General features: G+C 45.6%; 1 protein-coding gene across 4 annotated transcripts in view; it reads left to right on the top strand.

Moving 5' to 3' along the window:
• The window catches only part of ARHGAP33 (Rho GTPase activating protein 33), a 122,292-nt gene that overhangs the window by 63,139 nt on the left and 42,982 nt on the right, over positions 1-16,171 (top strand). For all 4 annotated transcript variants that reach the window (XM_088459374.1, XM_088459373.1, XM_088459372.1 and 1 more), the window contains 3 exons: positions 5,804-5,901; positions 6,071-6,149; positions 6,448-6,528. In XM_088459374.1, coding sequence (XP_088315500.1) covers positions 5,804-5,901; positions 6,071-6,149; positions 6,448-6,528 — 258 coding nt within the window. The remainder of the gene's footprint in view (positions 1-5,803; positions 5,902-6,070; positions 6,150-6,447; positions 6,529-16,171) is intronic.

The following is a 16,171-nucleotide window of genomic DNA, read 5'->3' as shown; positions in this document are numbered from 1 at the left end:
AAAATGCTGATTACACACACCTCATGAAGGGGGGGGAATTTACTAAAGGTTGATTTGGTGTCTTCTGCGATATCCCCACGATTTAGCAAATCTGAGATTTCCTAAAGCCCAAATCGATGGCAAATCGCAGGTAAAACATGGCGATACACCATCGGACCTGATATCGTATCCTCTACATGGAGACAAATACAAATAACGGATTTACAAAGAATCGTGTTTGTCAAATCGGTCAAAACCACACCGGGGTTTGTGAGAAGCTTTGCGCAGATCAGTATGACGGTTGCGTTACTGTGTAAATAAATAGTTAATTAAAAAAAAAAAAAAAAAAACTTTGAAGTTTCCCCGCCCCAAAACCATAATCAGCCCTGAGCCTCTGACCCCGGTCTGGAACTGGAAAATCGGGGTAAAAACCAGCGTAGGGTCTCCCCGTTTGTTTCCAGTAACCAGCAGCGGAATGAACCCGCTGGGGGCTTACACTACAGCTGAGAGACACATAGTGGTCTTCTCCTGCCATAATGTAAAACCAGCCGCAAACTGGTCAGCCCAGGGCAGGAAATCCTCAAAGTGGGAACCCCCAAAATAAAATGGGGTCCCCCCTCTACAGGATCAACCAGCTCTTCTCCGCACCCCATGAGCCGGTGAGTGTGGGGATAATTGTGTAAATGATAGATTTGATATTGTTCTTTACAGCGGAACTGCCGTCCCATCAAGCCTGCCCTAACATCCCGGCACTTGGAGAACTACAGGTGCCAGCATGCCAGGACATTAAGTAATGTCAGCGGATTCATGCTCCCATTTGTCTTCAGGGTTTATTGTTAACTGGGCAAATCGACTGAACTCCCGCCCGCCCGAAACGGCCGAGTATCGCCATCAAATCACAACAGACAATCCAACGCGCTGCTTAGTACATCCGTGATTTTGAGTCTCAAACGTTCTCCCCGATTTCCAGGAATTTTGCATAGAAGTCAAACGCGAATCTTAGTAAATTTCCTCCATAAGCTGCAGAAAAAAAGTGCAAATAAATAAACTACCAAAGGGGTCTTCTGTGATTGTTATATACAGAATAAATGATGTTGGATCATCCCGGTTTAGTACATGTAGCTGTGGGGTCATTATGCAAACAGGTGACGTGGTTTCTGCTATCTGTAGGGAGCTCTGAGAATATCATTAATGTTCAACTTTGTCCCATTTTTTTAGTTTTATTTTAATTCTAAAGTTGATGTTACCCATACTAGTCATTTTATATTTTTCTAGAACTTATCTAGTTAAAATAAGACCAATCATTTTCTTAGTGTTATTATGGTGTTTCACCCGATTTTCCTGTTGTCTTGTGCGTCAGTTTACACGAACGCCGACATATACGTATATCCTGAAACCTGAAAGAGCGGCATTTTTTAATTTTTTTTGGTATAACTTTTTTTTTTTTATTGTACCGGAAACGTACAGAACAAATGAGCAAAAGAACAACGCGCATTGAGCGCCATTTTAATCGTCCCTGTATATATGGAAGTCACAATTCTGTTTCAGTGTGTGATGTGGTGTAATGGTACATATAGAGAGTGTTTGTTTCCATGAGTAGTGTTAGAGGTGATCTGTAAATCAGCGACGCTGGGTTACTATAGAAACGCGGGACGTGTAGAGAATATATAAGAATAGTAGTTGGTGTATAATGCTTGTGCTGACAGGAAGATTGTGCCGAGCAGTTACACTTTATGTTACGTTCAGCCTACACACTGCGGCTGCTGCCAGCTCGTCGCTGAATCCATTTTTGTGGAACGCTGCCTAATATTAGTCTAATTATTTTTTCCAGTAACGTTTTATTTATGCAGTTCCAGCAGATTTTGTTGCGCTTTACAATTGGGGAAACTGTGACATCCTGTCATTATGGATGAAGCGAAATGCGTCCTGTCCCAGTGATGTCACTAGTTCCAGGTTAATATATTAGTGACCACACTGAGGCGCGAGGTCAAAGGCAAAATAATTGTGAATCATCTTTTCTCTATCAGAGCCGAAAGCACTCCCACTGACATCACTAGTGATGTCAGTGGGGCCGGCCCCAGACGCATGGGAACGCCTCCGTCTGGGCAGCCACGCCCCTGGCCCGCCCACCAAAGGGGGAGTGCTGTCACTCAACATCGACAGCACGCCCCCTTTGGTACGAGACCCATAGCGACGGCTTGTCCGTCGCTATCCGGGTCTCACGCATGCGCACGACAGAGCCTAGTCTGTCGTGCGCATGCGCACTGGGCCAACATCGACCCGCTTGCGAGCAGGTCTGAATCAGGCCCTGTGTCCCTAATTTCCAAGGCACAGTCCCAGGTATTAATGCTTCTGTCCTTGGAGATGGTCCTATTCTGCTGTGTTCTGGATTGTAGCCATATGATGGTGATTGAAGTATGTAAATGGTCACATAGGCGCATAGCTGCCTGCTCTCCTGGAATTTCTGGGAGACCCGCTCAAATTTTGGGTAGCTCTCTTGCCCTTCGGAGAGAGAAGAGACACAACTGATGGAGAAATGGCCCACACTCAGCGCAGTACAAGATACCAATAACGTCTGGGCAGCACACTCAGACCCCTAACAGAATAAGCCAGCCTCCCTGATCAGCCGAGGGGCTTGATGATGCGATTTGGGGTAAATGACGTCATTGTGGCATCAGCCACTAATGCTAAGTGGTACAAATCACAAGATTGGGCAACCGGGGGCACAGCCGTCTCCCATCCGATCCTACCATACTTACCTCCTGGGTGAACTGAAGGGAAGATGGAAGTGACCTCTGTGAGGGGGCAGTGTGTGCAAATTAGATCATTTGTTTAGTGTTCATTCTAGCACCCTGCACCTGTCACAACCCGTGCGGTTCTTCTGTCCTACCTGGGGTGTCGCGCTCTGCTCTGGTTCTTCTAGCAGACTCTGGTCTGTCTTTCAGCTGTTTGTTGCATCAGCTGAGTGTGCTAGAAGCACCAGAACTGGGAGCAACACCCCAGGCAGGAAAAGGGAACCGCACGGGGTGTGACAGGTGCAGGGTGCTAGAATAAACAGTATGGGGCCTATTCATCAACACTAAATTTTCCTTAATTACCGTTATTTTAGTATTCATTAACACTTTAAACTGGAGATATCAGGTGATATCTCCTGTGTTAAGTCCGCCTGCGTTCATTTCCACACTCCCCATACATTAGTACATTAGTATGGGTACATTAGTATGGGTACATTAGTATGGGGACATTAGTACATTAGTATGGGGACATTAGTACATTAGTATGGGTACATTGGTATAGGGATGTAGAAATTATGCATTTTCAGAATGTGATGGTGTTACTATACGGCACTCTCAGGTGGTGTACAGCGGGTTACACTTACCTGCTATTAGCGTGGGCAGGTCCTCCTCAGTTCCCTCCAGCGCTCCCTGGTCCCTCCTCCGGCTCCGGCTCCGACACTGTGTTCTCCCGCAGAGCTATATATATTATTTTTTTTAAACTTTACAGTTTTGTTCTCTTCAAACGGGAGGTCGGGGTCCATGGCCGCAGCGGCCAGGTAGGTGGGGGACAGGGAGGTGAGCTAGGGGGGAGGGGGTGGTTAGGTGGGAAACAGAATTACCGCAGCTGTAGGCAGTGCTGCGCATGCGCCGCTTTTAACGTAACGGCGCATGCGCAGCACTGATTACAGCTGGGGTAAGGTAGAGCGCTGATTACAGCTGGGGTAAGGTAGAGCGCTGATTACAGCTGGGGTAAGGTAGAGCGCTGATTACAGCTGGGGTAAGGTAGAGCGCTGATTACAGCTGGGGTAAGGTAGAGCACTGATTACAGCTGGGGTAAGGTAGAGCGCTGATTACAGCTGGGGTAAGGTAGAGCGCTGATTACAGCTGGGGTAAGGTAGAGCGCTGATTACAGCTGGGGTAAGGTAGAGCACTGATTACAGCTGCGGTAAGGTAGAGCACTGATTACAGCTGCGGTAAGGTAGAGCACTGATTACAGCTGGGGTAAGGTAGAGCACTGATTACAGCTGGGGTAAGGTAGAGCGCTGATTACAGCTGGGGTAAGGTAGAGCGCTGATAACAGCTGGGGTAAGGTAGAGCGCTGATCGCAGCTGCGGTAAGGTAGTTATGATGAATAGGCCCCAATGTGTTTATGACACAAATCTCAGCATCATGCAAAGAGGGCTGGAGCTGATTAAGGTTTGTAGGGGCCCCTGTGCAACTAAATTGTGGGGGCCCCTACCAATAAAATTGTCAGTATGATATATGGGTGATGTTATTAGAAAGTATAATGTGTAAACACTCCCAGCACCACAAATGTGTTCAAAACACTGTAGTGCCCCCAGTTCACATTATGCCACAGAGAAACCCCAGCACACATTATACCACAGAGAAACCCCAGCACACATTATGCCACAGAGAAAACCCGAGTGCACATTATGCCACAGAGAACCCCCAGTTCACATTATGCCACAGAGAACCCCCAGTTCACATTATGCCACAGAGAACCCCCAGTTCACATTATGCCACAGAGAACCCCCAGTACACGTTATGCCACAAAGAAACCCCAGTACACATTATGCCACAGAGAAACCCCAGTACACGTTATGCCGCAGAGAAACCCCAGTACACGTTATGCCGCAGAGAAACCCCAGTACACGTTATGCCACAGAGAAACCCCAGTACACGTTATGCCACAGAGAAACCCCAGTACACGTTATGCCACAGAGAACCCCCAGTTCACGTTATGCCACAGAGACACCCCAGTACACGTTATGCCACCGTTCCCCCTCACACTGGTGATATAGCTTTGTGTTAGGACCCCTGGGCAGGTGGAAGGGGAGGGGGCTATGATGATGTGATTCACAGACCATTGCATCATATCCCATCCTTTCCATTGTACTATGAAGACGGTGGGGTTTGGGAGTCTCACAAAATTGTGGGCCGTTTGTGAAGCTGGGCACATATGTCTCCCGCAGGAGGAAAATCAAGTATTTGTCAAGTATGCTAGAAGGTCATACACTGCATTCTTACCAAGCATTGTACCCGTGGGCTTTGCTTGATAAAGTTCCAGTCTTTAGTGACCTGGTACATTAGGAAACAGTGGCACCCATACCCGGGTGGATGAGGTTCAGTGGCGTCTCCCGAGGTGGGGCTGTAGCGCAGTCTAAACTTCAGTAGGGGAGGAGCCACACCAGCTGCCAGGGAGTCCCAGCCGGCGATGTTTGGCATCATTTGGGGTAGCAGTTGATGTGGCTCCCCTATTTGAATTTTGGAGTGCCCCACCTCTGCAGATGCCACTGGTGAGGTTATTGCTTAACCTGAAAGTGTATAAACCCCCCCCCCTACATGAATTATTCTTTGTCACTTGAACAACCCGACTGGTGCAATCTGGCCATCCATATGGGTGACCCAAATGCTCACCCACCTGGTCGTTCAGAGGTTGTGCCGAATAACCGGATCCCAACGTGTTATCGGGGATATGGCCATGTTTTTGTTTTTCTTTATTGACTTATTTTTTTCATTGATGTTTTATTTAAAGTCCAAAGACATTAAGGGGAAGCATGAACAAGTGAGGTGTAAAGCTTCAATTAATAAAAACATACGGATGTAGTTTCAGACCTCGTCTTGCCGCGTGCCGGAAAACACTCAGACTCTCTAGCTGTTTTGTCAGCATGCAGGGAAGTGATTTCGCTTGACGTGGCTGCCGCCGCCGCCGCTCGCTGCCCGGAATAAAGTGGTTTAAAATGTAACTGTCATGAATTTTGAATGCGTTCTGAGACTGAGCGTCTGCTCTGCGTGCACACACGTAAATCTTCTCTCGCTTCCAGGCTCGGGGCTCGGACACACTGGATACAGGCACGGAGGGTCCGGGGCGCCTCATATCTTCAGCAGCACCAACGGGCGTGAAGGGGCGACCCAACAAGAGGTACCTTTTGGGGGGGTGTTGGGCGAGGGTGGAGGTCGGCGGGACCCTGGGACAGCCCTGTATGCCACATGCTGGAGATGGATGAGATAGAATGTACGCTACAGACAAGAGAGGTGACTGCTGGGGATTTGGGGGCTTATTAACCCTGTTTGTCCTGGTCTCTGTTCAGGGTAACGCGCGGACCATTTGTGAAGCTGGCAGACTGCGCTCACTATCATTATGAAAATGTTAACTACGGTCCTATCCAGGTAAGGGACACTGCGTGGAACACGCAGCACTTTTCTAGTAGCACCGTTGATGTTGCTGTTAGTAGGCGGCGTTCGGTGACTACAGCGTTTAACAGTGAAAGCACCAGTCACAGTTAAAAAAAAATAAAAAGTAAAATATATATTAGAATTTTTTTTTAGGTATTTAAGACCATGGGAACATACGCTGCCATGAATTGGGTTATATTATAGTTGGGCGTGAGTTGGGTAATGGAAATAATGTAATACAGGAGCTCTGTTGGCCCTTATGCGGTGAATGACGGCATTACGTGCCTTTCAGCTCTCTCTGCCGGACTCGCGGCCAGAGGATGCCAACGCCAGTGAATCCGAGGCTGTTTACATCGTACAGGTCACCTGTCAGGTGAGTGCCAGGAGCGGTGGCTCCGAACGCCAGCCGTATAAAAGGAATGGGCAAATGGTATAATACACGGTACCTTTATATGTATTGCAGCCTGATTGCAGGTCATTGGCGTGCCATGCTATAACCAGCCGCGCCGGGTTCCCTTCACGTAGCGGTACTAGATGAATGACGATGAAGAGCACAGATTAGAATATTGTGCGTTGTTTGCGGCACACTATGGTCATTATGTCGCTGCTATGCTCAGGGCGGGCAGATGTGGGCCCAGGGGCGTAGCTTAGACATGGTGCGCCACATAGCAACATTTTGAAGGGTGCCGCAGTGCTTTTAGAAAGGACGATCGTGCTTACCTGCCATCTTTATATTCAGTTATGCAGCGTCGGTCTTGTCTTCGCTCACCCACGCTACATCTGATGGCCATCCACCAGCCTCGGGTAGGGGGCAAACAGTGTGTAGCCCCAAAATGAGCCTGATGACTATTGAGTAGTTAACGCCAGGTATTTGGAGCCCAGGGCAAGATGAAATATTAAGCCCCTCCCCCCCAAAAAAAGGCACATGCCACAAGGGGCGAGGGCACTCAAAAAGTGGGCGTGTCAACATAACACACCACCGTCTCCCGTCACTCTGGTATCATTCCTTTACATTCCATATGAGCCTTAATGCCCCCAGTAGCAGTGTCCCTTATGCTATGCCCCCTGTTGTAGTGCCCCGTTAATGCCCCTTAGGCAGTGCCCCTTATGCAGTGCCTAATATATAGTACCCCCAGTAGTGCCCAATATACAGTGCTCCCAGTAGTGCCACTTATGCAGTGTCCCCTGTTTTACTGCCCATTATGCAGTGCCCCATTAATGCCCATTAAGCAGTGCCCCTAATGTAGTGCCCAATATACAGTGCCCCCAGTAGTAGTGCCCCTTATGCAATGCTCCCTGTTGTAGTGCCCCTTATGCAGTGCCCCATTAATGCTCCTTAAGCAGTGCCCAATATATACAGTGCCCCCAGCAGTGCCCCTTATGCAATGTACCCTGTTGTATTGCCCCTTATGTAGTGCCTCATTAATGCCCCTTAAGCAGTGCCCCAGTAGTGCCCCTTATGCAGTATCCAATATACAGTGCCCCAGTAGTGCCCCTTAAGCAGTGCCCCCTGTTGTAGTGCCCAATATTCAGTGCCCCTTAAGCAGTGCCCCATTAATGCCCCTTAAGAGGTGCCCAATATATAGTGCCCCCAGTAATGCCCCTTATGCAGTGCCCCCAGCATTGCCCCTTATGCAGTGCCCCCAGTAATGCCCCTTATGCAGTGCCCCAAATAGTGCCCAATATATAGTGCCCCAGAAGTAGTGCCCGTTATATAGTGCCCCCAGTAGTTCCCAAAATATAGTGCCCCCAGAAGTAGTGCCCAATATATAGTGCCCCCAGAAGTAGTGCCTTTGACACAAAAGACAGACACACACACACACAACACATAATTTACTTACCGGAATCCTCGCTCCTGCACCTGCTGCCGCTGTCCGCAGCTCCCGTCCCTCTCGGCACTGGTGGAGAGCCGTCATGACGTCTCTCCCTTCACCCAGTGCCCGTGCCAGTAGGTGGAGCTCATGAGTGAGTTCCGGCTCCAGCCCTGGGTGCCAGCCAATGAGAGCCTGTCTGACTCTTACTGGCTGCAGTGCTAAAACAAACACACCGCCGCCGGCTTTAATCTGCAGTGCTGCGGACCGCACGTGCCCTGGACTGCGGTTGGTGCCAACGGCGCCCAGGACATGTGCCCTGCTTGACCCCCCCCACGTTATGCCACTGGTTAACGAGCATGTTAGTAAATGTGGCAGACAGAGCACTATTATTGTCTTATGGGTGCAGACTTATTCTGACGGGTTGGGTATGAATTCCCGGCAGTCAGGATGCCAGCTGTCAAATTACTGACGTCTGCATCCCGATGCTCAGTATCCCGACAGGGGTATGTAAGTATCCTAACCCTCCCCCCACCCTTCTGCCTCTAACCCTAACCCACCCCATTAGTGCCTAAACCTAACCCTCACCCTTCTGCCTCTATCCCTTAGAGATAAGGAGACAGCATGGGGCAGATTGTTAGAGATAAGGAGACAGCAGGGGCAGATTGTTAGAGATAAGGAGACAGCAGGGGCAGATTGTTAGAGATAAGGAGAAAGCAGGGGTAGATTGTTAGACATAAGGAGACAGCAGGGGCAAGATTGTTAGACATAAGGAGACAGCAGGGGCAAGATTGTTAGACATAAGGAGACAGCAGGGGAAGATTGTTAGACATAAGGAGACAGCAGGGGAAGATTGTTAGAGATAAGGAGACAGCAGGGGCAGATTGTTAGAGATAAGGAGACAGCAAGGGGCAGATTGTTAGAGATAAGGAGAGAGCAGGGGCAGATTGTTAGAGATAAGGAGAGAGCAGGGGCAGATTGTTAGAGATAAGGAGAGAGCAGGGGCAGATTGTTAGAGATAAGGAGAAAGCAGGGGTAGATTGTTAGACATAAGGAGACAGCAGGGGCAGATTGTTAGAGATAAGGAGACAGCAGGGGCAGATTGTTAGAGATAAGGAGACAGCAGGGGCAGATTGTTAGACATAAGGAGACAGCAGGGGCAGATTGTTAGAGATAAGGAGACAGCAGGGGCAGATTGTTAGAGATAAGGAGACAGCAGGGGCAGATTGTTAGAGATAAGGAGACAGCAGGGGCAGATTGTTAGAGATAAGGAGACAGCGGGGGCAGATTGTTAGAGATAAGTCAAACACTTGAAATATATTTCTGATGTCACTGTGGCTGGTAATAACTAGTATGAGACCAAAGTTACAAATTGAGAAGGAATTAATACACATTTTAAAAATATTCCCATGTACTAAATGCAGGTACTCATTATTACCCCAATTCACCCCCCAGCTCCCGATACTATTCCCCCACCTCCCCAAATCATGGTCCTCAGGTATTTGTAGTAGCCCCATTGTCTGTGGGGTTGTTGCAGTGATCCTGCGACTCTCCTTGTGGCCCCCGTTACTGCAATACCGCAGAACACAATTACGCTAAATCCAATTAGAGGCGGCATCGGTGACACGTAAGTGCGATTCCTCCCCAGACGCCAGCCGTCATCTTCCACTTCTACCATTAATATCTGCGAATTATTGTATCCTTCAGTTCAAGTGCGTGATTTTAGTAATTAAAACATTATTACAAGAAAATAGGACAATTCGTATAGTATAATTAGACACCCAGAAGTCTCGTTAGTATCATACGGAACAGGTTTTATTCTATAGATTAATATATACACCATTCTCTCTCTCTTTCTTTCGCTCTCTTTATACAGTTTGACATACTTTCCTACATGTTGTGTATAAACCATGTCATCTTGTCTTCTTTGTGTCTATATACACCTTCTCACACTGTATACACCATCTCACACTGTGTACACCACCTCACACTGTATACACCATCTCACACTGTGTACACCATCTCACACTGTATACACCATCTCACACTGTATACTCTTCCTCTGTATACACCATCTCACACTGTATACTCTTCCTCTGTATACACCATCTCACACTGTATACTCTTCCTCTGTATACACCATCTCACACTGTATACTCTTCCTCTGTATACACCATCTCACACTGTATACTCTTCCTCTGTATACACCATCTCACACTGTATACTCTTCCTCTGTATACACCATCTCACACTGTATACTCTTCCTCTGTATACACCACCTCACTCTGTATACTCTCACACTGTATACACCATCTCACACTGTATACACCACTTAACACTGTATACTCTTCCTCTGTATACATCATCTCGCACTGTATACTCTTCCTCTGTATACACTGTCTCACACTGTATACTCTTCCTCTGTATACACCATCTCACACTGTATACTCTTCCTCTGTATACACCATCTCACACTGTATACTCTTCCTCTGTATACACCACCTCACTCTGTATACACCATCTCACACTGTATACTCTCACACTGTATACACCATCTCAGACTGTATACACCATTTAACACTGTATACACTTCCTCTGTATACATCATCTCGCACTGTATACACCATCTCACACTGTATACTCTTCCTCTGTATACACCACCTCACACTGTATACACCATCTCACACTGTATACTCTTCCTCTGTATACACCATCTCACACTGTATACTCTTCCTCTGTATACACCACCTCACTCTGTATACTCTCACACTGTATACACCATCTCACACTGTATACACCACTTAACACTGTATACTCTTCCTCTGTATACATCATCTCGCACTGTATACACCATCTCACACTGTATACTCTTCCTCTGTATACACCACCTCACACTGTATACACCATCTCACACTGTATACTCTTCCTCTGTATACACCATCTCACACTGTATACTCTTCCTCTGTATACACCACCTCACTCTGTATACTCTCACACTGTATACACCATCTCACACTGTATACACCACTTAACACTGTATACTCTTCCTCTGTATACATCATCTCGCACTGTATACTCTTCCTCTGTATACACCATCTCACACTGTATACTCTTCCTCTGTATACACTGTCTCACACTGTATACTCTTCCTCTGTATACACCGTCTCACACTGTATACTCTTCCTCTGTATACACCGTCTCACACTGTATACTCTTCCTCTGTATACACCATCTCACACTGTATACTCTTCCTCTGTATACACCATCTCACACTGTAAACTCTTCCTCTGTATACACCACCTCACTCGGTATACACCATCTCACACTGTATACTCTCACACTGTATACACCATTTAACACTGTATACTCTTCCTCTGTATACATCATCTCGCACTGTATACACCATCTCACACTGTATACTCTTCCTCTGTATACACCACCTCACACTGTATACACCATCTCACACTGTATACTCTTCCTCTGTATACACCATCTCACACTGTATACTCTTCCTCTGTATACACCATCTCACACTGTATACTCTTCCTCTGTATACACCACCTCACTCTGTATACTCTCACACTGTATACACCATCTCACACTGTATACACCACTTAACACTGTATACTCTTCCTCGGTATACATCATCTCGCACTGTATACACCATCTTACACTGTATACTCTTCATCTGTATACACCACCTCACACTGTATAAACCATCTCACACTGTATACTCTTCCTCTGTATACACCATCTCACACTGTATACTCTTCCTCTGTATACATCATCTCACACTGTATACTCTTCCTCTGTATACATCATCTCACACTGTATACTCTTCCTCTGTATACACCATCTCACACTGTATACTCTTCCTCTGTATACACCATCTCACACTGTATACTCTTCCTCTGTATACACCATCTCACACTGTATACTCTTCCTCTGTATACACCATCTCACACTGTATACTCTTCCTCTGTATACACCATCTCATACTGTATACTCTTCCTCTGTATACACCATCTCACACTGTATACACCATCTTACACTGTATACTCTTCCTCTGTATACACCATCTTGCACTGTATACACCATCTCACACTGTATACTATTCCTCTGTATACACCATCTCACACTGTATACTCTTCCTCTGTATACACCATCTCACACTGTATACACCATCTCACACTGTATACTCTTCCTCTGTATACACCATCTCACACTGTATACTCTTCCTCTGTATACACCACCTCACACTGTATACTATTCCTCTGTATACACCATCTCACACTGTATACTCTTCCTCTGTATACACCATCTCACACTGTATACTCTTCCTCTGTATACACCATCTCACACTGTATACTCTTCCTCTGTATACACCATCTCACACTGTATACTCTTCCTCTGTATACACCATCTCACACTGTATACTCTTCCACTGTATACACCATCTCACACTGTATACTCTTCCTCTGTATACACCACCTCACTCTGTATACACCATCTCACACTGTATACTCTCACACTGTATACACAATCTCACACTGTATACACCATTTAACACTGTATACTCTTCCTCTGTATACATCATCTCGCACTGTATACACCATCTCACACTGTATACTCTTCCTCTGTATACACCATCTCGCACTGTATACACCATCTCACACTGTATACTCTTCCTCTGTATACACCATCTCACACTGTATACTCTTCCTCTGTATACACCACCTCACTCTGTATACTCTCACACTGTATACACCATCTCACACTGTATACACCATTTAACACTATATACTCTTCCTCTGTATACATCATCTCGCACTGTATACACCACCTCACACTGTACACTCTTCCTCTGTATACACCATCTCACACTGTATACTCTTCCTCTGTATACACCATCTCACACTGTATACTCTTCCTCTGTATACACCATCTCACACTGTATACACCATCTCACACTGTATACTCTTCCTCTGTATACACCATCTTGCACTGTATACACCACCTCACACTGTACACTCTTCCTCTGTATACACCATCTCACACTGTATACTCTTCCTCTGTATACACCATCTCACACTGTATACTCTTCCTCTGTATACACCATCTCACACTGTATACACCATCTCACACTGTATACTCTTCCTCTGTATACACCATCTTGCACTGTATACACTATCTCACACTGTATACTCTTCCTCTGTATACACCATCTCACACTGTATACTCTTCCTCTGTATACACCACCTCACTCTGTATACACCATCTCACACTGTATACTCTCACACTGTATACACCATCTTGCACTGTATACACCATCTCACACTGTATACTCTTCCTCTGTATACACCATCTCACACTGTATACTCTTCCTCTGTATACACCATCTCACACTGTATACACCATCTCACACTGTATACTCTTCCTCTGTATACACCATCTCACACTGTATACTCTTCCTCTGTATACTTCCTCTGTATACACCACCTCACACTGTATACTATTCCTCTGTATACACCACCTCACACTGTATACTCTTCCTCTGTATACACCATCTCACACTGTATACTCTTCCTCTGTATACACCATCTCACACTGTATACTCTTCCTCTGTATACACCACCTCACTCTGTATACACCATCTCACACTGTATACTCTCACACTGTATACACCATCTCACACTGTATACACCATTTAACACTGTATACTCTTCCTCTGTATACATCATCTCGCACTGTATACACCATCTCACACTGTATACTCTTCCTCTGTATACATCATCTCGCACTGTATACACCATCTCACACTGTATACTCTTCCTCTGTATACACCACCTCACACTGTTATACACCATCTCACACTGTATACTCTTCCTCTGTATACACCATCTCGCACTGTATACTCTTCCTCTGTATACACCATCTTGCACTGTATACACTATCTCACACTGTATACTCTTCCTCTGTATACACCATCTCACACTGTATACTCTTCCTCTGTATACACCACCTCACTCTGTATACACCATCTCACACTGTATACTCTTCCTCTGTATACACCATCTCACACTGTATACTCTTCCTCTGTATACACCACCTCACTCTGTATACTCTCACACTGTATACACCATCTCACACTGTATACACCATTTAACACTGTATACTCTTCCTCTGTATACATCATCTCGCACTGTATACACCATCTCACACTGTACACTCTTCCTCTGTATACACCATCTCACACTGTATACTCTTCCTCTGTATACACCATCTCACACTGTATACTGTTCCTCTGTATACACCATCTCACACTGTATACACCATCTCACACTGTATACTCTTCCTCTGTATACACCATCTTGCACTGTATACACCATCTCACACTGTATACTCTTCCTCTGTATACACCATCTCCACTGTATACTGTACTCTTCCTCTGTATACACCACCCTCACTCTGTATACACCATCTCACACTGTATACTCTTCCTCTGTATACACCATCTTGCACTGTATACACTATCTCACACTGTATACTCTTCCTCTGTATACACCATCTCACACTGTATACTCTTCCTCTGTATACACCACCTCACTCTGTATACACCATCTCACACTGTATACTCTTCCTCTGTATACACCATCTCACACTGTATACTCTTCCTCTGTATACACCACCTCACTCTGTATACTCTCACACTGTATACACCATCTCACACTGTATACACCATTTGACACTGTATTCTCTTCCTCTGTATACATCATCTCGCACTGTATACACCATCTCACACTGTACACTCTTCCTCTGTATACACCATCTCACACTGTATACTCTTCCTCTGTATACACCATCTCACACTGTATACTCTTCCTCTGTATACACCATCTCACACTGTATACTCTTCCTCTGTATACACCATCTCACACTGTATACACCATCTCACACTGTATACTCTTCCTCTGTATACACCATCTTGCACTGTATACACTATCTCACACTGTATACTCTTCCTCTGTATACACCATCTCACACTGTATACTCTTCCTCTGTATACACCACCTCACTCTGTATACACCATCTCACACTGTATACTCTCACACTGTATACACCATCTCACACTGTATACACCATTTAACACTGTATACTCTTCCTCTGTATACATCATCTCGAACTGTATACACCATCTCACACTGTATACTCTTCCTCTGTATACACCACCTCACTCTGTATACACCATCTCACACTGTATACTCTTCCTCTGTATACACCATCTTGCACTGTATACACCATCTCACACTGTATACTCTTCCTCTGTATACACCATCTCACACTGTATACTCTTCCTCTGTATACACCATCTCACACTGTATACACCATCTCACACTGTATACTCTTCCTCTGTATACACCATCTCACACTGTATACTCTTCCTCTGTATACTTCCTCTGTATACACCACCTCACACTGTATACTATTCCTCTGTATACACCACCTCACACTGTATACTCTTCCTCTGTATACACCATCTCACACTGTATACTCTTCCTCTGTATACACCATCTCACACTGTATACACCATCTCACACTGTATACTCTTCCTCTGTATACACCATCTCACACTGTATACTCTTCCTCTGTATACACCATCTCACACTGTATACTCTTCCTCTGTATACACCACTCACACTGTATACTCTTCCTCTGTATACACCACCTCACTCTGTATACACCATCTCACACTGTATACTCTCACACTGTATACACCATCTCACACTGTATACACTATTTAACACTGTATACTCTTCCTCTGTATACATCATCTCGCACTGTATACACCATCTCACACTGTATACTCTTCCTCTGTATACACCACCTCACACTGTATACACCATCTCACACTGTATACTCTTCCTCTGTATACACCATCTTGCACTGTATACACTATCTCACACTGTATACTCTTCCTCTGTATACACCATCTCACACTGTATACTCTTCCTCTGTATACACCACCTCACTCTGTATACACCATCTCACACTGTATACTCTTCCTCTGTATACACCATCTCACACTGTATACTCTTCCTCTGTATACACCACCTCACTCTGTATACTCTCACACTGTATACACCATCTCACACTGTATACACCATTTAACACTGTATACTCTTCCTCTGTATACATCATCTCGCA

This window comes from Taudactylus pleione, unplaced genomic scaffold (assembly GCF_031769625.1).
Source record: "Taudactylus pleione unplaced genomic scaffold, aTauple2 ptg000906l, whole genome shotgun sequence".
NCBI lineage: Eukaryota > Metazoa > Chordata > Amphibia > Anura > Myobatrachidae > Taudactylus > Taudactylus pleione.
Note: the sequence above shows the minus strand (reverse complement) of the source record. Positions and strands in the feature narration are given on the sequence as shown.